General features: G+C 39.3%; 1 protein-coding gene across 2 annotated transcripts in view; it reads right to left on the bottom strand.

The window, feature by feature from the left end:
* Nucleotides 1-24,355, bottom strand: part of LOC134846218 (uncharacterized) — a 33,382-nt gene extending 9,027 nt beyond the window's left edge. The window contains exons 1-12 of one of the 2 annotated variants that reach the window (XM_063863481.1): nucleotides 24,330-24,355; nucleotides 18,561-18,669; nucleotides 18,384-18,485; nucleotides 18,114-18,269; nucleotides 8,671-8,721; nucleotides 8,483-8,602; nucleotides 8,125-8,225; nucleotides 7,775-7,792; nucleotides 2,920-3,015; nucleotides 2,327-2,473; nucleotides 1,586-1,751; nucleotides 520-631 (exon numbers count right to left, since the gene is read on the bottom strand). In XM_063863481.1, coding sequence (XP_063719551.1) covers nucleotides 520-631; nucleotides 1,586-1,751; nucleotides 2,327-2,473; nucleotides 2,920-3,015; nucleotides 7,775-7,792; nucleotides 8,125-8,225; nucleotides 8,483-8,602; nucleotides 8,671-8,721; nucleotides 18,114-18,269; nucleotides 18,384-18,485; nucleotides 18,561-18,590 — 1,099 coding nt within the window. In that variant the 5' untranslated portion in view covers nucleotides 18,591-18,669; nucleotides 24,330-24,355. The remainder of the gene's footprint in view (nucleotides 1-519; nucleotides 632-1,585; nucleotides 1,752-2,326; nucleotides 2,474-2,919; nucleotides 3,016-7,774; nucleotides 7,793-8,124; nucleotides 8,226-8,482; nucleotides 8,603-8,670; nucleotides 8,722-18,113; nucleotides 18,270-18,383; nucleotides 18,486-18,560; nucleotides 18,670-24,329) is intronic. The other variant, XM_063863482.1, reaches the window with a different exon arrangement.
* Between the last annotated feature and the right edge of the window lie 954 nt (nucleotides 24,356-25,309).

Genomic DNA, 25,309 nt, shown 5'->3' with positions numbered 1-25,309 from the left:
AAAAATTCTTCCGCTGAAATGTTAAAATCGATTTTCGAAATTAGAAGTCCATCAGCTTGTTTCGCGGCAATTTCCCTTTCGTTGCTGGTGAGCGCAACTTTCTTAACTTTTAGCAGATTTGAGCAGAACTCTTAAATGTATTTATTAATATGAATGAATGCACTTCTGTATTTATTAGAGCATTTATAAGAACTTCTCCCCAAAAAAATCACTAAGACCAGTATAAGAAACTTCAATGCGTTCATGACTCTTAAAAAAAACTAGCAAGCAAATAAACTCCAAAAAATATTCTTTGAAAAAAAAACATAAAACTTGCCTAAATTTGGTTAGCAAAAACGTTAAGCAACGGTCGAAAAGGAATTCCATTTTAGACGCTATATAAACCAGTTTATTTCAACAGAGCAAAAAAAACTAAAGAGAAGTCAGAGAAATTTGTTAACATGTACGAGTATAGTATTGCATGAAATCAAGGGAGTCAACATTGCCCGAAAATTTCATTTTAAAGCAGAATTGACTCACCGTGAATGTGGGGTCCAAAGTTTTCGAGCTTATCGAGTCGGATGCTTTCTCGTCGAGCTGCGATGCGAAGTGAATCTGAGGTTACTATTGCCTGGCGCTCCTGGTAGGAAACCTTCAAACACAAACGAACCTTTATAAATTATCGTTTCTACCACCAGTGGATTTTGGGGAGAGGCGGACGCCCCTCTCCACTCAGGGATTCGAACCCCTGCCGACCTAAAGGGTCCCCCTTTTGTACTATTTTGAGATATCTTTTTTTTTGGCTGACTCTCCTATATTTTTTCTAAAGGCGTATTTTTTCAAAAAAAAACATAAAAGCGTAATTTTTTCCAATTTAGAGGGGGAGCGCGCGCCGAAAAAACTCAATTTTTCGGTCAAAAAAGTCCAAAATGTGCCGCCTTTTTTGGCTTGTTTTTTTCTCAAAAATTTCCTTAAAAATGTCGACAAAAATGACGAAATTTTTTCAAAATGAGACCACTGCTCCCACCTCTCGAGAGAGTCCTAGATCTGCCCTTGTTTTCTACCAATTAACTTTCACTTTTTGCACTGATTTATTTGATTGCAAAATATTCGTTATCTATCACAACGCAGAGATCTTTTTTTTCAACTCAATGACAAAAAATAACCCAGCAGATAAACTTGCTTCAACAATTTCCCCGGAATGCTTCAACTCAATGACAAAACATAACCCAGCAGATAAACTTACTTCAACAAAAACTGAAGTAGCCAACTGCTGAGCAAGTAAATGTTTTGGATATATTTTGCGAAAAAAAAACACTTTTTCTTGGCACCAAGATTTTTTTGAATTTTAAAGACTGTTCGAATTTTGACTGACACGTCGAAGTTTTTTGTGGTGCTCGAATTTTCAATAAACATACGAAAAACACCTAAATACAAAGGTCTTGACCACTGCGTGGTTGGGACATTTCTTAAAATGGGACATACGCTCTGATGACATTCGCTCAGGCTTAAAAATCTGAACTAAATTATTCGATAATTGTGTCATTAAGTATGAACCAGAAAACAATTTATTATTATTTTAACAAAACAAGATATTAAAAAGAACCTCTGGCTCTGCTAGGATGTCTCGGTTCTGTTTGAGGCAGCTGCGATCTACAGCCGTGCAAATTGAGTCGGCTAGCATGATGAGATTTGGCGTGAGGGAGTGTCTAGTTCGGAAGGAGACATGTTCCAGTGCTCTCATACTGCAGTTGCGCACTGAGAGGTAGAATCTAAATGATTACATAACAAAGGTAAAATCTAAATAGTTAGATAACAAATCAAAGTCAGCGTGGACCGTTTTTAGCAGACCACCATTGGGGTCTTTTAGCTAGATGAACAAAGTAATGACACATGCAGTCTGGAGTTGAACTTCCCTTGTTAATTGTTTTGAGCCGGCTAAAAGACCGGTCGGCTTAAAGGCATTGAGGGAAGATCACCTAATCAACAGACAAGACACTCTATGGTCAGCTAAAAGACCTAGCCCGAGTCGGCACATTACTAAGCAAGAGTTCAATTAAGACACCCTCAACTAGAACTACTAGCCAAAACATATTATACCAATCACCTTGCTTTCACTGTTCAAAATTGACTGCTTAACACATTCAAAATCTTGTTTCAAATTTTCGAAAAATCAATCACTATTGGCTAACATAACTGCTAATTGCAATTCTTGGTGAGGCATTGAGGGAACATCAAAAGACAAGACACTCTATGGCCAAAAAACAAGGTTCAAAAACAGACTTTTAAGTCATTTTAATCAACCCTCAGTACTGCGATTCACCGGAGAGACGAGAAAGCGACTTACGATAGTTGGTAAAGACCCTGCAGCATCTCCATGACCAGGAACTGGGACAGTACGAATCTTTTAGGAGCCAGGTGAGACCTCACTTCCGAGGAAGAAACAGAATATGAAAACTTGAGTCGCCTCAAATCGAATCCGCTAAGAACGATACTGAAAAAGAGCTACAATTAATTGAAGAGAGAAGACGTTAAGGCTAATGACTCTGCCTCACATCAGAGGATCACTTTTTCGATACCTATATACAAATGAACCTTTTTATGCGCCTCAAAACCTTCAGAAACTTTGTATGCGCATCGAAGTTTTCAGAAACATTTTATGTGCATCAGAGTTTTTAAGAACAAAACTTTTGTATTTGTGCTAGTTGCCTTTTTAAGCTTTTTAGAAACATAACAAGACCATTTTTTCGTCATTGCAAGCTCTAGGAACCCAACTAGGTTCTATGAACCCAACTATCAATTTTAAACCGAGAGGCAACTTTTTCCCAAGACAAAAACATAAATGCATTCATAACTAAACGGTCAAATTTTAGAAAGTTGGTACATTATTTCATGAATAAAATTAGCAAATTGTTGACTTGAGAAAAAGAGTGAACTCACCAAGAGCACATGAGGCAGAAATCTTCCTGAGATTTGATGTACGCGTCTCCCGCAAAACAGTTGTACTGTCTGATAGCAAAGGCCAACACTTCTTGTCTACATAGAACAAAACACACTTCTATACGCTTCTCAAAAAGGATCATTTGCTATTGTTATGATTTCTTGTTCCTAATTTCAGTGTCGGATGTTGAAAACATAGCCACCAAATAGGTGGAAAAATATTAATAAATTCGAAGAAAAGCCTAACACAGATGAAGTGTTTATTTGAAGTTTTAAAAAATATATATATAATTTTAAATGCTCTTTGAATTTCAGTTATTCTTTCAATTTTGACATTTCTTTGATACAAATCAACGCAATAGGCCAAAAGGTCCCCCCTTGGTACTATTTTGAGATCATTTTTGGCTGACGGGCCCTAAATTTTTTTCTGAAGGCGCAAAAATATGTACTAATTTTTGGGGGGAACCACGCGCCGAAAAAAAAACTAAATTTTTTGGTTAAAACTTTTCAAAAAGTGCTTCTAACGCCTTTTCTAGCTTTTTTTGCCTGTGGCGCAGAAAATTTGGTCAAAATCGCGCCTTTATAGTGGTTTGTGAGAGCTTGGAAAATCAGTTTGGTCGACCTAAAAAACAGGTCAATAAAATTTTCCGTACTTTTTTTTTGAAAATCAGCCCCCCCCTCGCGAAAAGCCTAGATCCACCCCTGCTCAGGCATATTCGACAGTCATAGCTAAAAATGGCAACTGGAGAACTTTGATTCCCAAATTAGCGCTACCCAAACTCCAAAAATTAACTTTACTCTTCCAAAAACTCAAAAACTAACAAAAAGTTCTAAACCTAAGTTTTCGCGACTTAAATTAAGCATAAATAAGCTGTAAGAACCTTATTCGCTCAAAATTGTAGAAAATTTTAATTTTTCTTGACACTAAGATTTTTTCAAATTTAATTGAAGATGTCGCTCAAATCACGACTGAAAGAGCTTCAATATGATATATCACTTGACCCATTTTGCTGATTATTTGTTGTACCTGATGTTGCGTGGAATACCAAAAAAAACTAACACACACCCGAATACAAAGTGCTGCCACATTTTTCAAATGGTCGGAACAATAAAATAAAATACAATTTTGAAACCTCATTTCACTGCCAATTGCATTGTTATTATTGGAGAGCAAATATTTCCTCCCTTATTAAGCTTCAAACATTCCGTATAAAAAACCGCATGTTAACAGAATCAGAATATTCCATCTCGCATAAAACTTTTCATTGTGTAATTTGATACAGAAGCAACCCTCTTTTTCATGACCCCTCGTACAACTAAGCAGGAACTAATTAACCGATAAAAGGAACACAAAAAAAAACTTTTCAACGTTTGGTTAATATTTCAAGTTTTGACAGTTTTATATCAACAAAATTCCGTATACGGCTAGTGTAGTTCAAATCAAGCAACAGGAGGAAAATAAACTGGCTAAAAACTTTGCACAAATCTTGAATTCATTTCTAAGAGCTCATAATTGTGCTTACATTATCACACAACAAGTTCGTTCATAAACCCTCTGACTCGGAACAAGAAGCTTCAAAAAACGTACAAATTGAAATATGAAGTAAATAGTTCAGAAGCAGAGTATTGTCCTCGCTTTTTAAAACCGCCTTCCGCTATCACGGAATTTGCATTTCTCTGTTTCGCATGTCTAAGTAAACCGCTTATAGTTCCGACTTTCGAAGAAAACGGACTCTTTATGCTTGGGGTGGTTTGTTTTATTCAGTCATTTCTTGGCGATCGATATATTAGTTTTTAACAACAAAAATTTATACCCATTGAATGTATTGACAGCTGAAAACAAAAAAGAAAAAAATATTTTACCTCCGATCAATTTTTGCAAAGTTCTGGGAGTTAAGAAAATTGCCAATTTGGCCATGTCTGGACTAATTTATGCGCGTTTTAAAGATTTCATTCATAATGCTGAAAAAGTAACGCGACATATTTATGCGTGGTGAAATATACCGCGTAACAAACTCGTTCCAAATTGAATTAAGGCTATCTAATTGGTCTTATTAATTTCGTACTACTCAAATTTTACCCTGGATTTCGTCCAAGATGTATAATTTTTCAATATTATATTTTCCCAAAAACTATTCGATATGGATTAAGGGGCAGTCAGAACCTTCATTGCTTTGCCCTGATATACGAGTAGTCTTGTGTGTTTACTTAACATTCTTCGCAAATTTCACCATGGAAAGTTTCTTTATGATGAAGAAAAGCTGAGAAGAAACATTTTTACGATTTACAAAAAACAGCGCAATTTATATGGCAGGGTGTTTTATTCAGACCATATGAGCAATCAAAATAGTTTCCTTAAAACAATATGTTCAAAAAAGATATCGACTCCTTGAGTTCAAGTTTTAGAAAAAATTACCTGCGATCTTTTCGGTAAACTTCTGGGAATTTGAAAACTCATTTGTTTTTGCTTTGGAAAACTCGCCATTGCTTTTGCCGCTCTCGCTTATACTCCTTGATCGGCCGCTTTTATGACCACTTTCGCTATCAGCGGGACAAAACTCTGTTCAGAATCAAAATAATCTGCATTTTCCTAGTTCATAGTTATTAATAAAATTTTACATGTGAAAATGCCAGACCACTTCTCAAATCACAAACACTATAAAAACATGTTACTAAAACGAAAAACATGATCATTTGAAACTGATTCCATTTTCGGTAGCAAAACATACAACATTCAGCAGTTAAGCCAAAAAAGAAAGAAACGCAAGGTTGTTTAAATGCGTACACGACGGAAATAACCTCATACCACTCAAAACAATTTTAGTTGGAAAATTGGAGCCGCAAATTGGAGAACAGTTTAAGAAACCGGAAATCATAAATTTTATTTCGGAATTTTTCTTTGATTTTTATGTGATGTATAAGCAGGGCCACCGAGCTTATACAACACCAAAAAACACTGAAACAAGAAAAAAAATGACTTCAACAAATTGATACCAGGCGAATTGAACTCTAACCACCGGACTACGATTTACTTGTCTTGGCCTCTGATCTATTCAGGGGCGGATTTAGGGGGAGAGGGGACGCCCCCCTCCCCCTCAGTTATTCGACCCCTGCCGACCCAAAGGGTACCCCCCGTTGGTACTTTTAAGGAGAACCATTTTTGTATATACTAATTTTGAGGGGGAGCGCGCGCCAAAATAAAGCAATTTTTTGTCAAAATTTTCCAAACTGCCCAAAAACGACTTTTTGACCTGTTTTTTCACAAATTTGCCTGCGGCGCAGAAAATTTGCCAAAAACAGCGTCTTTAAAGTGCTTTAGGAGAGCTCGGAAAATCAATTTGGTCGACCTAAAAAAAACAGATCGTCGAAATTTTCAAAAAATTTTCGAAAATCCGCCCCCCCCTCGAGAAAACCCTAGATCCGCCCCTGGATCCATTGCCTCTTGCCTTAAACTACTATCCCACATACTGAATTCGTATATATCAGGGAGCAAAGAACTGCGCTCTGAGAAAGATATAGCTAAACCATATACTGTGTATTAACCCGAAATCTTTTGAGCATAAAATGCGACTTGAATTGGAAAATAAGTGGAATGACCAGACAACCGATCTGTATGACTGGCCGCCATAAAGTACTCTGGCCTTAAAACAACGCTCGTATGCTCGCTTGTTCAAAAAAAATCGCGTTCCCAAACTCGGAAAGGTCGGCGGTTCGAGGTTCACAGTACTCCACGCTCGTCGCTTGCAAGGATGATGCTATTTTTACCAGCCCAAAAAAAACCAAGAAACGGAAATAAGTCTGAACAAGGCTGCTCGTATATCAGGGCAAAGCCCTGAATGTTCCGACTTTCCCTTAATTCATATCGAATAGTTTTTTTTTTTGGGGGGGGGGTAATATTGAAAGCGAGTCATACGAAATTAATACGACAAATTAGCTAGCCTCAATTCAATTTGAAAAGATTTTTTTGTTGTGCGGGATAATTCACCACGCATAATGATTCGCGTTACGATATCACCAATATGAATAAATTCTTCAAAGCGCGCATAATTTAGTCCAGAACGGCAATTTGGCAATTCTCAAACCCCCAGAACTTTCCAAAAAACAATCTTTTTACATTTGAGCTCAGGAAGTCGATAATGGGGTATAAAAAATTTTTGTCGAATACTATTATTTCAATCGGCGAAAAAAAACACACCGAGCATAAATATTCCGTTTTCTTCGAAAGTCGGAACAATAAGGAGCACAACAGCGGTTAGCCGCAATGAGCTGAACATCTCGTATGCTGCTCCTTTCCCTTGTGTATAAATGGTGTTATCTTATATATGAAACTTAGTAGAACTTTCTAGTAACGCCAGGTCGCCTCTCATATCAAAAGGAACATAATAAATTATCTTTTCATAACTATTTGATTTTGTGAAACCATACATAACAATTGGAGTGCGGTCTGTAAGTAGACAACCGACTTGTTCATACTGGTCAGTAAACATACCAATCTTTTATTAAACAAACAGAATAGAGACAAAAAAACAAACTGACGAAATAAATAATCTATCTGACCCTATCTCGATTCTGATTCGTTAATATAGTATTCGTCTACTTAGTGACGAGTATGAATACAGGGTTGTCTAGTTACTGCTATGTAACAGTAACAATTGTAGATTAAGGTGTAAAATACAAAAACAACTAGAACCCCGCAAACAGATAATCGGACTGGGAGCTCTAGACGTCACAACGGGTGATCAATAGTTTATCCATGAAAGGTTATGTTTAATGATAAAGATAGATTAAAAGTTAGAATCCGTTTAAAAACAGTTCTATAAATGTTAAAACAACTGACATCAAGAAACAGTTTTACCTCTTGTTATCCAGAACTCTAAATACCAACTGATTACTGAACGAGCACATTGCAGATCATATCGGAGCCAAATTTCGGCTGTAAAACAGCCAACAGGCAGTTGCAGCCTTCATAAACTGCTGCTTATTAGAGCAAATTACCATAATGAGGCCATTTAAAAATCGAGAACCTTTGATGATAGTCTTCATTGAAAAATATAGGCTATCAGGGAAAACATGATTAATAAGTTTTCCATACAACTCCTTGGAATTTCATATAAACACTCGACCTAAATGAAAGTCTTCACGACGTTTAGATGCGCATATTAATTGATAAATTGATTTAAACAGTGATCATGAATCAAAATTAACCTGTTATTTGCATCCAACTTGGTGATAGAAGGTTCCGTCCTCATTCTAAGGAATTCCAGTCTGGTCGAAGGGTATGATATAAAGTCTTTGGGGAAGAGCACCTGAAAAAAAATAAACAGCGAGTGGATATCATCATTACATTATCCCTATTCCGTATAATTTTTTTTCAACCCCGTCCTAAACCATTAATTTTCTACCTTAAAAAACTTTTCACACCGTTTATTTTATCAGAAAATTGATCAAATACAAATCAACATCTCTTCTCTTTAAATTAACTTTTTAAACCAATAGTAACAAGATTACATTGTTTGTCTGCAGAAAACGAAAACACAGGTTTTTGACAAAAAACTCGACCAACCTCATTATTGTTCATGTAGACTGACGCTTTCAGTAAACTTGGCACCAAAATTAGGTTCTCATTGACAATTCCGTCTGTCAGCTCGGGCAAACTGGCTGACTTTTTCAGCTTTCTTGAGATCTGAAATCAATTAGCTCACAAAAAAGGCTCATAAAATTTGAATAGAGTTTGGAAGTTGGTTGACTTACATTAGTACATATTACAACGAAGAAAGCTTCCATTAAGCTGACAACCATTTCCTGAAAAAAAAACATTTCAATTAAAACAAAAAGTACAAAAACAGCCAGTTTGAAAAGAGTCAATGAACGCAAGTAAACAGAAAAAAATACGGACTTTCGATTTTCAAAGAACAAGAAGATGGCCTTAGAGCTCTTTGAATTTATAGAACAACTTATGACACTTTTTTTGATAAAATTAACCCAATTTAAGAAAATTGGATCAATAGGTAAATTTTTATTTCGCTGGAAAATTCGATAACTAAATACCATTTTCGATACTAGAGGTCGATCACGTTTTTCGTGCCCTTTTCACTTTCCCTGTTAGATGGTGGAGTTTGCCTCATTTTTAACAAAGGAAAGGAACTGAACTTTAAAAATAAATCAAAATTCACCGCGAAAAATTGATTTTGATCCTGAATAAATTTAACGACTTTTCCTGAAAAAAAAACTGAAAGGCTGCTTGTGTTGATTTGTAATTGTCTATTGTTTACTTTAGTAACGTACTTGTCTGGTGCTTACATGTATCTAATTGATTAATCTCATCTATATGTGTAATTCAGATATTGGATTGTACGTTTGTCGTTGTGCCTCAATTCAATATATTTTATCCAACGATGTATTTTAACAAATGGTAGCAGGAGGTAGTTCGCAATGACCTCATACAAGAACTCACCGCCTGACCTCACCACTTTGAACGATGCTATTAATTATGATAGATGGCGGACGAAGTGGACATTTGGCGGAGAAAAACAGTTGGCGAAAGAAAAACGGGCCCTTGCTGTTACTCTATCGCTCTCCGGCAAATATAGAGAAGTTGCAACTGCAGTGCCAGTTGAACACTTGGATACAGCAGATGGACGACAAATTTGCTGAAAATTCTAGATGAAAATTTTCAAAAAAAAGAGACAATAAACAGTGCATATGAAGCTTATCACAATTTCGAACTTCGAGGTTTTCCGTCGAGGAGACCTATCAATGTCCGAGTTCCTTATTGAATTTGAAAAGCGCTATACGAAGCTGAAAACTCATAACCTAGAGCTCCCAGAAGAATTGCAGTGCTGTAAGCTTCTCGAAATTGCTGATTTGCAACAGTACCAGAAGCAAATGTTGCTACCAGCTGTAACAAGACAAAAAAACAGTGAAGTGAAGAAGGTCTTAAGAATGTTTGTAGGAGTTGGAGAAATCGGCGAAGAGAGCATTGGATCTGTTAAACCAGAAGTGTTTTTCGCGAATAACAACAACTACAGGAACTCTGATCGATGCAAAAACGATTTCAGATCTAAGAAAGACGGTACGCGACAGAAGGCGGAGTGGAGAAGACAAATCCCAGAAATAAACAAAGAAAGCTTAACAGATGTGTTATCTGTGGTTCTATTTATCACTATGTGAAAAAATGTCCGGATTTGGACAACTCAAAGGATGGTTTCAGCAGCAGAAATCCAAAAATGGTTGAAGAAGCATTCGAAACTGAAGAAACAACTGAGTTAGACGAAGAATCTATGGTCACTTTCGCCTTGTGTGCAAGATCAGAGCAGACCAACATCATGGTAGTTTGGTTTGCTATGAATTCCAGGTTTCACAATGAGACTGTCAACTATGGAATTAACGATACCGGTTGTACAAACAATGTTTGTGGCGCCGTGTGGCTCGATTTTTTCATTAAAGGCTTGCCAGATGGGAAAATCGTAGAAACGTGGGCATCAGAGACTCGAATCATGTTTGAGAACATGGGACGGCAGAACGCTGTGTTTCGAGCGAAGATTCCTTGTTTTATTGCGCGGTCAGAAGTGTACCGTTGAAGCAGATGTAATCGAAGGCAATTGCCATTTTTGATCAGTAAGAAGCCGCTAAAAAGAGCAAAGTTCCGCCTCGACACAGAATCAGATACAGCACATATTTTTGGCCAGAAAATTGCTCTCAGAACGTCTTCATCAGGCCATTACATATTGCCCTTGTCACCAGTTTGCTCACCGAAGAATGAGAGCTAGTCCTTTGTCACTGACAGTTCGAAAAAATTCGTGAGCGCTCAAGAATTATCGAAGCTACACAAGCAGTTTGGTCACTGCAGTTTGATTGCTCTGAAGCGATTATTAACCTCAGCAAATTATAGTTATTCACTTAACGAACTACAGAAATGCCATGAGAAGTGCGAATTCTGTCATAGTCGCGTTCGCCCCGCTAGACAACCAATTGTCAGCATGCCCTTTTGCACTTCCTTCAACGAGGTGTTAGCCTTGGATTTATCTTGCCTGAAAGGTGGTGATTGGTTCTTGCCGATAATATGTGTTTTTTCGAGGTACTGTGTTGCTGTAACTGTTAACGATAAATCCGCCAGAAGCATTTTCAGTGCTTTGTATAAGAACTGGATATGTTCATTCGGCCCGCCCAAAGAAGCAATCCTTACAGATAACGGGCGTGAGTTTGATAATGACATGCTGCAAGAATTTTGTGAAAAACTCTACCTAAACACGATAACACGATAACAGCAGCCTTGTATTTCCCTTTCAGCAATGGAATTTTTGAAAGAAACAACCTTGTACTGAAAGAATGTAGCTACAAAGTTAAAACAGAACATCCAGACCTCGATCATGACCCAGCTCTGGCAGTTTCATGTGCGTCTCATAATCATTTACACAATATATATATATGGGTTTACACCAGCGCAAATAGCATTAGGCTCAAGTCCGGTGTTCACTAGTGTTATGGACGCGAATTTGCGAGCTCTTGTGAGTGACAGTACGTCTCAGTTGTTGTTGTTGTTGTTGTTGTTAGCCCACGCGGGTCGGGTTGGGCTCTTCTGTCTCCAGGTCAAGGAACTTAGCAACCTCTACCGGCCGAAGCCACAGGTCTGCTGGGGTGAGTGGGGAGGGGTTTTGGGAGCAGTTGAAAAGGTGACATGTTGTGTGGGGGGCAAGGGAACAGGTTGGGCAAAGGTGGGAGATGGAGCTGTCGAGGCGGGATAGGTAAGTGTTAAGGAGCCGGCTGTAGCCAGACCGGAGTTGGGAGAGCTTACAGCGCGTGGGACGTGGGAGAGATTTTTCAGAGGGGTCAATCTTTGGGGGAGGGATACAAATAACTTTAGACGGAGGGGTTTCGGCTAGGAACTTGGTTACAAGGGAGGTATGGTTGTCTTTTAAAATTGGTTTGTAGTAGTTAAAAATAAAAGTGGAGACTTCGTCTCGGTCGTCCAGAACTAGAGGGTGGTTTGCGTAGACTGAAAAGTCGGTTAAAATTTTCTGGGTGTCTTCTTTGAAGCAGCTTATAATTGAGGGGCGAAGTAGACGGGGAGGAGGGGGATGTGAATGTATAAAATTAATGGGATGGTGGGAACGATAGGTAGAGATAAAAAATTGAGATGACAGAAGGGTATGGTGGTCTTTGACCGTTAGGATTTCAGATTCACTGTGCAGGTGGGCAGTTGAACTCATTAGATTTGATCCAGTAACAACGCGAAGGGATTGGTTTTGGGCAACCTGCAGGCAATTTATGGAGGTGTTACTTGATGCGTGGGACCATGCGGGGGCTGCATAGTCAAGTATGGGGCGAATTAAAGCTTTAAAAGTTAGGAGGAGGGTTTCTTTGGAGTGACCCCAGGTTGATCCTGCTAATGCCTTCAGGATTCCGATCCTGCGTCTGGCCTTTTCAGCGGATTGTTTGCAGTGAGTGGCAAAACAAAGTGTTGGATCAAATGTCACCCCTAAGATTGTTGGATTTTTGTTTAGGGGTAGCGCCTCGTTATTTAAAAGAACACTAGGTGTTTTATTAAATTCTTTGTTATAAGAGGAGAAAAGTGTAACTGATCCTTTAGAGGACGCGAAACTTAGTTTGCGTGAGGTGAAAAAATCGTAGAGCCTTTTTAGGTAGCTATTGAGGGAGTTTGAGGCGATATCAATATTGGAACTGCTTGCGAAGGGGTGGAAATCGTCTGCATACGAAACAAGGTTTACATTATCGGGAGGTGGCGGTGCATCATGGACATAAAAATTGAAGAGTGTGGGTGATAAAACAGAACCTTGGGGTACGCCACAGTGGATTATTCGATGGGGGGATGTGTGTTCACGGAATGAGGTGGCAGCCTGTCGACCATTAAGGTAATTACTTAGCCAGCGGACTAGACTTCTTGGGAGGGGAGTGTCATGAACGAGTTCCACAAGTGAGCGATGACACACCATGTCGAAAGCCTTAGATAAGTCAAGTGTGGCCAGTACCGTACGTTTAGGGGGGCGATTTTGGTTAAAACCGTCTGAAATGTAAAATTCGAGAGTGGAGAGAGCTGTGGTGGTGGAGTGAAAAGGGCGGAAGCCGTGTTGGTGTTTGGCGTTGGGGAGATGTTTGGTAAAGATGGGGTGAACGAGCCTCTCCAGAATTTTAACTGCTGGGCAGAGTAAGGATATAGGTCTGTAAGATGTTGATTGTTTAAGATCCTTATTGGGCTTTGGAAGCGGTGCAATTTTTGAATTTTTCCAAATTTGGGGGATAATGTTTTCGGACAAAGAGATATTAAAAAGGTATGTTAAGTATTGAGTAGCAAGTGGGCCGAGATGTTTAAGATGTATATTACAGAGGCCGTCGGGACCTAGCGCTCGCGATGGTTTGCTGTCTGCAATGGCTTGTTTAGTATTTTCAGGGGTAAAAATTGGGCTGTCTGACAGTGGTAGTTTGGCAATTTTTCTTCTCGTTATACGAAGGAGTTTGTCAGAGGCGTGGGGTCTGGCATTGGTGAATTGTTTGTTAAAAGAGCTGGTAATATCACGAGGTGAGTGTATGGGTTTAGAACCAAAAGTAATGGGGTGTCTTCCTGCCACGGGCTTAGATCCATTTAAGGAGCGTACCACTTTCCAGAACTTTCTGGCACCAGTGCGGTAGTCGCAAGTCCGGAGGAATTCTCGCCATTTATTTTCTTTGTCCTTTGCTGTCTGTTTCATGAGTCTACAGTTCAGTTGGGATATGACTTCTGGGGGGAGATTTTGTTTTCGGCTTAAATCTCTTTCGGCGGCTAGGGCAGTGGACTCGGGGGAAAGAGAGGGAGTGAAGTGGCGAATACGGCCAGCGGGGATGTGGTGGCGTGCTGCCCTGAGCACCAGGTCCCTCAAGAATTTCTCTCCAGCGGCAACTCCGGAAGGTGGAACCGCTGAAAAGAAACCCTCCTCAATTTCCTCTGTGAATTTGATCCAATCTGCTTTTAAAAAATTTACAAAAGTCCTTTTAGGCGAAAAATTTATAAAATCATCCAAGGGTAGTTCTAGAAGAATGGGTAGGTGATCTGATCCTAGAGATTTAATTGGGGTCCATGATGTGGAGAGTAAGAGCGATTGGGATGCGAGGGAAATATCTGGTGACGAGAGTTGGTTTTCTGAGTTAAAAGGGACTCTGGTTTGTGTGTCATCATTTAATGGAGCAAAGGTGGATTCGGTTATTTCATTGCTAAGTACAGAGCCGCGTTGATCTTCCTCGATGTTGGAGTTCCATAGTTGTGAATGTGCGTTGGCATCTCCGAGTACTAAGGCGTCCCCAGGTTCAAGTAGTTCGGCAAGGGACGCAGAGTAACCAGGGGGACAGCTCGAGCGAGGGGGGATGTAGAAATTATAAATACGAAGCTTGGATGAACTGGCTACCACTGATATGCCCATAGCCTCTAGTGTTCCATCGTTGTTAATATTTATTTCTTCGTATTGTATCGACTCATGTATGGCTACGAGAAGACCGCCCCCTTCTTTTTCTCGATCTTTTCTAATTAAAGTGTAGTGTGAGCCAAGTGAGGGGTTTCGAGATTTCTTTCTTAATTTAGTTTCTTGGAAGACAGCAATATGAATTTGATTTTGAGATAAGAAAGCAGCAATTTCGGGTGCTTTTCCGGAGATACCGTTGCAATTAAATTGAAGGATTTTTAAAAGGCCTTTGGCAGGGTGTGGTGAACTATTTACATTATTAACAGCAGTATGATTAAAATGGTTGTTTGAACTTGAGTTATTTACACTATTTACACGATTACGATTTGCGCGATTTTGGGAGGAGGAATTATTATTCGAGGAGGTGGGAAGGGTGGGAGGGGGAGGGGGGTTAGGGAGGTGGGGTTGGGGGGCGGTTAGGGAAGTTGAACAAGTTTGGGAGTTGGGGGTGGTCAAGTTAGAGGACCTGGTGCCTGGGGGAGGTAAAATGTAGGTAGAGGTACAGGTAGGGCAATAGTAGTCAAGGTGGTGTTGGTTAAGGTGGGTAAGACCACTACATTTAAGGTGAATGTAACCACAGATGTGGCACCAGACGCTGGGCTGGGTGCGTTTGATGCGGAAAGAGCAAGGGGAGCAAAAGTAAGGACCTGGACCAGGGTTTGGATTAATGCCGGAGCGGAGTAGTAGTATAAGGATGAGCAGACGGAGCAGCCTGGCCGGCTTCAGACGCTCCGTAACCGAAAACCCGGAGACTTCGGAGCTTCTCCCGACCCAATGGGAGGGGGGGCTTGACGCCATTTGCATCTTGGTGGGGCCCAAGATGTCGGATCCACCACTGGAAGGCGGCGTCGTCTGGATCCGTACGTCTCAGTATGTTGCTTCGCGAGTCGAAGCCATAGAAGTGGCAAGAAAGTCGTACGTTCAGAGTGAACACAGTGAACGGATCTGCAGAGCATTGAGGCACAACGTTCGAAGTAATTAACAACACTTTCAGATTTTTCTACCGACGGATTAATTGCTGGTGTGGTCCTGGCAAAGTTACTGGTTCTGATAAGATCTACTATGTTCGAAATGGTGGTCAGATTGTCAAGGTTCACGAAACTGATCTTTGTGATGCATTGAAAGTTAAAACTAAGTCAGAAACCGGGATTTCTGGACAACGATTTCGTGAGAACCCGTCTGGTGGTTTATGTGGAACCATTGCCAACCAGATAATTGATTCAGATCATTCAGAACAGGTCGATACGTTTTCTCAATCAAATAATGATCAAAATTACGTCGAAACTCTGAGCAGAACAGATTGTTCGACTCAGGATACCAGTGTTGAAGAAACGTCTCCCGCTGTTGTCAAAGGCCCGATGAGACGCGATGTTACAGAGTTTCGACAGGAATTGACAGAACAGCCTTCCAGAGCATCAAATCTGTCATTAGAAGCAGTTAAATGTTTGAAGGAAAACGCATTATCAGGAGAGAACAAACAGCATTGTCAATGGTATACTGTAGCGCTAGCGTTTCTGCGGCAATGGTACTTTTGGCTATACGTTTTACACGTTTCGAGCTCCAACTGAGGACATGAAAAACGTTATTTTCAACGTTAAAAATGCCAATACTGTACCCAGCTTGTGAGCCACCATCTGGAACATTCTGGACGCTGCGTCTGAAAATATCGCCAACTCCAGCTTGTGAAAATCAATAATATCACCCGTGAAGAGTGGTGAAACTCTGAACAGAACAGAGTGTTCGACTCAGGATACCAGTATTTAAGAAACGTCTCCCATGGTTGTCACAGGCCCGAGGAGACGCGATGGTACAGAGTTCTGCCAGGAATTGACAGAACAGCATTCCAGAGAACCAAATCAGCCATTAGAAGCAGTTAAGGTTTGAAAAAAAAACGCCCATGTAAAATTCTTTGTTAATAGCGAGGATGGTCAAACGGAGCAGTTTGTCGGGAAAATTGGAAATCGAGCGGGAAAGGCCGGGCGAAAATGGAAAAATTGTTTTAACGTCACGTACGAAACGCCACAGGACGTCAAACTGGCTGGGTCAATTTCGATTCAGTAGAGAATTTAGAGAAGAGAGCGAGTGTTTCATTACACGCGAATCAAGTGACGTCAATTTTTGCCTGCAAAACTGAAAGAATTGGCTTGGAAGGAAAATGCTGTTTTCGAGCTTGTTGCAGCCACAGGACAAGTAACCATTGACACTCGCTGGGTTTGAACTATGAAGAATTTGACGGACGGGACTGTAGTTCCGAAGGCAAGACTCGTGGCTAGAGGATTCATGGACAAAAGTATGTCGAAACATGAAAAAGAGTAGCCAGTTATCACACGAGAAGTTATCAAGATCTTCTAATCGGTTGCCAGTGTTTTAAGCTTGGACGTGATAACCGCATTTTTACAGAACGATTCCCTTGAAGGAACGTTTTTATCCGACCTCTTATTGAGTTACGAGAGCCTAATATTGTCTGGGAGCTTAGAAAACCTGTCTTTAGACTCAAAGACGCTTCATAACTTTGATACAACAAAGTTAAGCAAGTGTTCAATGATTTCGAAATCTTTCAGTGTAAATCAGAACCGTCCCTGTTCATATCCAAGAACTTGTATCACCTAGATGGTATTGTGTTATCCCATGTTGACGATTTTCTGCTCACTGGAACAAGTTCGTTTATAGAAAGATTGACGGTTGATCTTCGTTCAACGTTTACAATAGGTTCAGAAGCTTGTTTGCCATTAGTCTTTACTGGATTGTCCATAGAAAAGTTTTCTGATGATACCTTTAAGATTTCACGATAGAAATTCGTTAATATCCTCTGTCAAATGCAAATTGAGAGCTCTGTGGCTTTTTTCTTGTCTGGTACAGAAATTGAAGCGTTTCGGAGCCTTGTTGGGAAGCTACAATGGCTCAGTAGTCAAACCAGGCCCGTTATCACTTTTTGGGCCAGTACGCTCATTAGCTCTGCCAAACTAGCTAACAAGGCTGTACGTCGCGTACGGTACGAGAAACACCAGAAAATTAATTTTAGACGACTCTTCACGGGTGATAATATTGATTTTCACAAGCTGGAGTTGGCGATATTTTCAGACGCAGCGTTCTAGATAGTGGCTCACAACGTTGGCATTTTTAACGTTGAAAATAACGTTTTTTCTGTCCTCAGTTGGAGCTCGAAACGTGTAAAACGTATAGCCAGAAGTACAATTGCCGCGGAAACGTTAGCGCTAAAGGATGCCATTGATAATGCTATTTTTTTAATAGCGTTTTTGAATTTCTGATCTGTACCGAACTCGGTATGATTGCATTTGTGGACAGCAAACAGCTCCATGATTCCGTGAAATCGCCTAGAACCCGCGAAATTCGTGTAGGGAGACGCCGGCCTTACCCAGTCGGCTTAAATACCGGATCAATATCTATTTTCTCAAGTAGACCAGGAAAACCTTTTAATAATATCGACTCGAAGTAAAAGTGAAATACGAACTTTCACTTCAATCGACTTGATAGGATGTGATAATTCAAAACACCACTTGAGCTGGAATTGGGAAACTAAGGTATAATCTCGGCTCAAAAATTAAACAGCAGAAGCAAAATTGGGCGAGATGAAATTTAAGGACTTTTTCTAAACACTCTTAACGAGCGATATAAGATAGAACCAATAAGTAGCTTATACTAGGAGTATTCACACAAAACAAATAAATGCACAAAACTGAGGATCAGGTGAGCAAAACAATAGATCCAAAACATACTAATCACCTGATCTGAGTTCTGTGTGACGAGCAGAGATAAATATCGCAATACAATGGCAGGTAAGAACTGGAGGCAGAACTGCTTATTGCTTCCAGCTGTAGACCCTTCATTTCCCTGCTCACGATATGCGTCCGCGAGGAAGACGTAAAACTGCTCTAAGACCTACAAAGAATGCAAAACATGGAATTTTAAAGCAGCAACATCTAATCGAATTCAATGTGTCAATATGAACTCTCGACAAGCACAACATCAATAGGTCAAGTTAAGTTGACTGACCTCATAATCCTGTGAAGACAAAATTGCATCCCGCACGTCTTTGTATAGTTCAGGCTTCTTGGCAAAAGGCGCGGGTCTTTCCTCCAGGCGGTCTATTGCGTTCTGTTTCAAAAACATATGCTACCCTCTTTGTATTCGAAACAACTTTAAGCGCCCATCAAAATTAGATTAACTAACCTCCAAATCATTAATCAGGGACGCCTTCATCTGTGCTGGAGAAAACTTCAATCATTGTGAGAAACTGCAATGGATCTTTCATTTGGTTGAAGATTGGTAGACATTTTCTGAAAAAATAAACTATGAGCACATGCACTCAATAAATCGCATCGAAAAGAAAAAGCGTGTAATCCTTCTAAATTTCACACGAGTCCATTATATCGGTTGGTCAAATAAATGAAATTAGAATTTTGATGAAAAGCTTCAACTGATTACGAAAGAGCAGGAGAACGAGAAGAAGAGATGCTACAATGAGAGAGTTATGGAAATCGAACATGGAGTCTTTACACCACTCATTTTCGGATCAACAGGAGGCCAAGAAAAAGAATGTGACTTATTTTTGAAGAGACTTGCGTATCTTTTATCAGAAAAAATGACATCGGATTATTCAAAAACAATCTCGGCGATCAGATGCAAACTTTCGTTTTTATTAGTTAGATCATCAGTAACATGCCTCAGAGGCAGCAGGACTTTTTATAAGACGACGGGTACCGTTTTCGACCCTGATTTTACTACTTCACTTGCAGCGTTTTAACTCACGTTATGACATTATCATTCCTCTTCACGGCGCTATTCTCTTAACTGTACATTTGTTACATTTTATTAGGACAGTATGTAAAGTACATATTGAAAAAAACTGTCTATCTGTTTTACGTCAAATTTTACTGGTGCTGAAGATTTTACTGATAGAATTTAGATTTTGTTTTGTTTAAAAAACTGATTACGAAAGTTTGTCTCACTGAAGGAAGTGATTTATCAGTTTTGTGAGTTTTAAGCAGCAACGATACTGAACAAAAACTTGCTCAGTTGAATAAAAGAGCATAATATAGTCTGCACATATTTGCAGCCAGACAAACAAAAATACCTAACGAAAAAAAAAATCCTTTGGAAAACATAGGTAGATAGGTTTCACATATGAAATTACTAAACTTTACTGAGAGCGTGGTCTACGGAGTCGTCTTAAACTTTGCAAACATGTTAGCTTTCCTATATTTCCGTTGCCAATTTTATCGAAGAGCATATTTCGTTATTGAACCTGATGAGATAACCTGAAACTTGCTCAGAGGGCTGAAGCTACTACTTGATGACATACCGTCTCCCAGGGAGACTGCCTCAATTTTAGCGCTTTAAGAACTTCGAAAGCGTGAGATTCATTTGCCATTATTGTTGTTGTTGTTGTTGTTGGGGATTCACAGCACTGCTGTTGGGAGTCTTGGTCCCGGCGTCTTCTCTAAAACAATGTCCACTTGTTTCTGCACGTGATACAATCACAGAATAATTGCCACGTGCACGTTGTCATTTCTGAAAATCTCTCGTTTACAAATTTCCACATCGTGTTTAAAATTCTCGTCTTGAGGCCGATTCGTTTATCAAAATGAATATATGGTTCTAATCGATTTACAATCCTACTGGTTCTGAAAACAAATTCGTTTCTCGCTTTTTCCGTTCTCACTTTTCGCATCTCAAAAATTTCTATATTTCTAGCCCGTGTGGTTCGCCTGTTTAACACTATTTCATTTCGTTCATTAGAATCAAGACTGGCAAGAAGTAAGATGTTATTTAGCTGGATGAACATGGGCAGGGGTAAAATGTTTAGCAAGCGTAGTTCGTTGATGTACACTCCCGTTTTATTTCCAGTGATCCACCGGATTGCTTTCTTTTGAAATCGCTCCAACTGCAATTGATCCCCCCTCGATATATGTGTACATGAGAGTCCGTATAATAACACTGGGAGTATTAGTGACTTATACAGGCCTAACTTTACAAACGTATTTATCTTTGCTGATAGGTTTCTTCTCAGGAGGTACAGTACTTGGTTTGCCTTCTTTAATCTTGTTTCAATGTGTACCTTCCAACTTAAATCGCCCGACACAAAAATTCCCAGATCTTTCACAACCATCGATGTTCCAAGCACTACACCAAAAAGCATAGAGTTGGCGTCTCCGCCCCTAAAACTTACTTTTGCACATTTATCTAGTGCTAATTCCATTTTGTTTTCAGTTACCCACTGCTGAATTTTGTCCAGATCTTCTTGAATTTCAATTGATGTTTTTTTGATGGAAAGTAGTTTAAGATCATCCGCAAAAATATATGGTTCAGAGAATTTGAGTACTTCAGGTAGGTCGTTAATAAAAATGCAAAAGAGCAGTGGTCCTAAAAGTGATCCTTGGGGAACACCACTAGTGACTTCTAAAACTTTTGAGCTGATATTGTCTACTCGTACAAACTGTTTCCTGTTTTTCAAATAGTCATAGAGTACCTCTAACATGCAGCCTCCTATTCCTATAAGTGCAACTTTCTTGAGTAGATCAAAATGCGGAACTTTATCAAAGGCTTTTGCAAAGTCAGTGTAGACTGCTACAATTTCTGCGTTTGAGTCATTGTCAAGCGCTTCATATATTTCTTTCAGGAAGGAGAGCATGTTTGTCAAAACTGATCTACCTTTAGTAAAACCGTGTTGATGTTTCGTCAAATACCAGGCAAAGTAAGGGTACAGGTCTTTGTATATACATTTTTCAAGGACTTTGCTGTCAATATTTAATAGCGATACTGGTCGATAGTTGTTCACCAATTTTCGGTCACCTTTTTTGTGAACAGGAGTAACTGCAGCTGTTTTCCATGAATCAGGTATTTTTCGTAGGCGTTTTACGTTTCTCAAAATTTTGTTCATCGGTTTGCATATATTGCGGTTCGTTTTCTGAAAAAAGCTAGGTGGCAACCCATTTGGGCCGCGTGACTTTGTTACGTCCATAGTTGATAAAATCTCACTTACTGTCTTTTTCGATATATCAAAATTCGTTAACAAGGGATTTCCAAATTGAATATCTCTAATACTAAAACTTTCTTTATGATTAAAAACTGAATGAAAGAAGTCGTTTAGCATGTTGACTTGTTCGTTTGGATTTGTGCTTTCAACTTCATCTTTTATGAGTAACTTAGGAAGACTTGTATGTTTATTCAAGTTCTTTAGGTGTTTAAAAATTACATTAGTGTTCCGTGTTCTAAACAATTCCTCTTGGTAGTTTTTCCTGTCCACTTCCGATGATTCAGTTACTAAATTTTCAAACAGTTTAACTTGTTGTCTTCTGTAGTTGGTCGGTTTGAGTATACAAGATTGCCGTTTTGTTTGAAACTTTTTGATCAAATTTGAAGTGCTACTTGTTATCCAAGGTGGAAGTGATTGCCTATGTCTTGTTCTGAGAGGCACAAAACTCTTAATGATTTCATCCAAATATTGGGTGTACTCCTCATGCATTTTGTTAATGTTTGTGTGGCATACTGGTTCAAATGGGTTCTCGTTTATAAAATTGTTTATTCCTTCAAAATCGGCATTTCCAAAACTTCTAAAATTTTCCAAGTATGGTTTCGGCTCTGATACCGTGCATTCAATAGACAACATTATGGCATTGTGATCTGAGCAGTCATAAATCTTGGAAACGTTAAAATCTTGTTCGGCACTTGTATAGCAATTCCGATAGAAGGCTACGTCTAGTATGTTCTTCACACATGTTGGGAAATCTATCGCCTGCCTAAAGAGTCCATTTTCAAAAATTTGCAGTATTTGGTTTTCTTCCTCGTCAGTACTGGTGAGGGTGTTCCAGTTTGTTTCTGGGAAATTTAAATCCCCACATAAGAGAAACGGTTTGTTTTTAGGAATGGCTTTGATCAGTTGTTCAAATTCATGCACTTTGTATCTGTAATTACTGTTTTTTGGCGGATTGTAGAATGAGCCAATTATCATTTCAGTTTGATGAAGTTTTATACTACATAGCACACATGAATCAGGAATGTCATGTTTGGTGGATAAGTCCTCGGTAATTAGACTATTCTTGACAGCTATTAGGCTGCCTCCGTGACAGTTTTTACCACTCACAATAGCTCTATCAGATCTATAGATGTTATATTCACTTAGAAAAAGCTCTGATGATTGAATATTCTCGTTAAGCCAAGTTTCGCTTAAGCATATGACATTAAAATTTCCAACTGCAATTGCATTTGCTAGCTTAGTTCTTCTCTCTATGTTGATTAGGCTTCTAGTATTTAGTTGCAGAATGTTGAGGAATCCTAGTCAATGCTGGGGTTCCTGAACTTCAGTGTCAATAGTTACTTTCACACCATCATTGAACAATTCTAGATTCCTTATTTTCAGCTTTTCGCGAGGAACGCCTTCATCTAGTAGTTGTCTTCGTTTCTTAAGGATTTCGTTCTCTTTAATTGCACTCTCTTTGGTCAATGCTGGTAGCAGGTAGACCTCTTTTTCGACCAATTGTTCTCGCTTTTCTCGGCTTTTTGCTAGTACTAGTCGTGCTTCATGTTCGCTAGGTACAGTTACCAGCAGTGTTCTTGGCTTCATTCGATTACGATCAAATTTTCCCAGTCGTTTTAGTTCTATTATTTTCGGCTTCACTCCAATTATGTCTAGTATTTCGTTTACTTCGTCATTTGTTGGGACAAGGTTTTCTCCTTTTGTTTTCTCAGGGTCCTCTTTGACCCCTTGTATCCTAAAACTTTGATTTATGTTGTGATCAGAGTTAGATCTGGCAGCATGTTGAGTGGTTTGAGCTTGATTTATCCGGGTGGTGGTTTCAGCAGCTACAACGGCACTATAAGTTTTTTCCACTTTATCGCATGTCGTTTTCATTGCATTTCCAATTTTTTGATCTACTAAATCGGTAAGTCTTCTTTCCATGCTTTTAAGGCTTTCAGTCTCGTCTATATTGGCCAGGGTTTTGCATCTTATAAAGTTGTCTCGTTCATTATTTTGCACACAAGTATTACAAAGCAACATGACATTCGGCCCTAGTTCTTTTATTCCATTTATGGCCACTAGAGACAACCCAACACAAGTTGGTTCCAAATGCATTTGAGCGTTGCATGCGACACAAGTGTATGTTTTCTCGTTGCTGGCAAAGCCTCTTTTACATGTTTTGCAGTTTTTGCCCATTTTTGCTTATACTATGGATAGAAAAACAGTTAAGCCTGGTGGTTCCCGAAAAGGGGAGGCCTGTGGCTCACTCAGGGGAAAAGAAGAAATAGACAAACCTGGTGGTTCCCGAAAAGGGGAGGCCTGCGGTTCACTATTTCTACTTACGTTAATAGGGGCACTGACAGTTCTTGAAACGACACTCGTAATATACCAGATGTCCTTCTGTATTGCAGATGTTCGAATGTTTATCGTATAAGATTTTATTCTTGAGAATACTTTTAATGCCCTTCAGACCTTCTTCACTGAGGTGCACTTCGTCAGTTTTCAAATGATATGAGCTGTGGATTTTTTCACTCACTCCTCTAAACTTCCAAGTTCCTTTTATCTTTCTTAGGAATTCGTTTATTTTTGCAGATCGAGCTCGGTTCTCACTACGATGAGGGATTCCGATGACGAAAACTTTTTTGGCTCGTTCACACAGCTCCTCGGCTAGCTTCGACAGTTCTTCAGCAATGTCGCCTGCAGGTATACTGGAGGGGTCTTTTCCGTTGAAGGCGTCGTTTCCGCCGATGAGCAGAGCGATGATGTTGAATTTGTCTTTCTCGGGTAAGAAGTTTTGGACCGCACCAATTCGGGCCCCAGGTAGGGACAAGATATTGAAATTTGGAAAATCAAGATGGCGTGCTTGAGAATCCGCAATCAGGAGATTTTTTGAAGATGATGTCTTGAGCAAGTGATATCTTCTGTCGGACAATTTCATCGCGGGGCAACCATTGCTACCCCGGTAAACATTTCAACTATCTATTTAATAAGTTTATCACAACAATTAAGCGAGTGTTCAATGCGAGGGTAATTTTATCTACTAAATAACTCTATTTAATCTATTAATTTAGTTGAATTTTTTAAATTTTGAAATAATGATGTGTATGACACTTTTTATGATCTTTGATCATTTTGTACAGATAGTTTAGAATTTTTAAAACCTGAAGATGCACAAAAACTTGCGAAAACGTTTGTTTGAATTTACAATTTTTATGCATTCTCTTAATCTATTAAGTAAATTAATTTGTTTCATATATGACTATGGCATCTCGAAAAGTTAGATTCCCTGGACGAGGTGAAATGGTTGGAGACATGTAACAGTCACCTACTTAAGGCACATATTAGGTTAAAGAAAAATAGGCCCTATAACTATTGGCTCAAGAGTCAGGGACACTATCTCCTGTGTTTGTCTACCTCAAGCGGTCGGAGCCAATACGGTTCACTTGCGACATGAGACTAGAACTATTGCTACATCTTAAAGGCCACTACCAAAATACCCCCCACTCTAGAAAATAAGAACTTCCCCATACTAAGGTCTCAAAATACCTAAAACACGCGAATGCCGTTAAAAACAGGGTTGGAACCTTACGTATAGTCTCTTTTTATTAGACAGTGGACTTTGATCCATTTCAGATGGATCGACCTAAAAACTCTCCCTAACTCAACATAACAATATAAAACACACTCAAGAAATTTAAATTGGGTACTCACATACCAGCACGATCTCCAGAATTGAGTAACTAAATTAATAAGTAACTCTAGCATTAATGGGGTAATGAAGTTTAACTCAAGAAGTTTTGAATAAGTGAGTCTTAACTCAAGAGACAAGTTTTGGTTCTGGACCATTGGGAGACTTCGAGTGTCCACCTTTCCACCGAAGGTTTACTCTGGTCTACTTCTAATATATCTATTCTTTACTCGCGATCACTCTGCCTTCTATTTCGAATAAGACAGCTCTACC

This window comes from Symsagittifera roscoffensis, chromosome 5 (genome assembly GCF_963678635.1).
Source record: "Symsagittifera roscoffensis chromosome 5, txSymRosc1.1, whole genome shotgun sequence".
In the NCBI taxonomy this organism is placed as follows: Eukaryota; Metazoa; Xenacoelomorpha; order Acoela; family Convolutidae; genus Symsagittifera; species Symsagittifera roscoffensis.
This window is presented reverse-complemented; position numbering and strand designations above follow the sequence as displayed.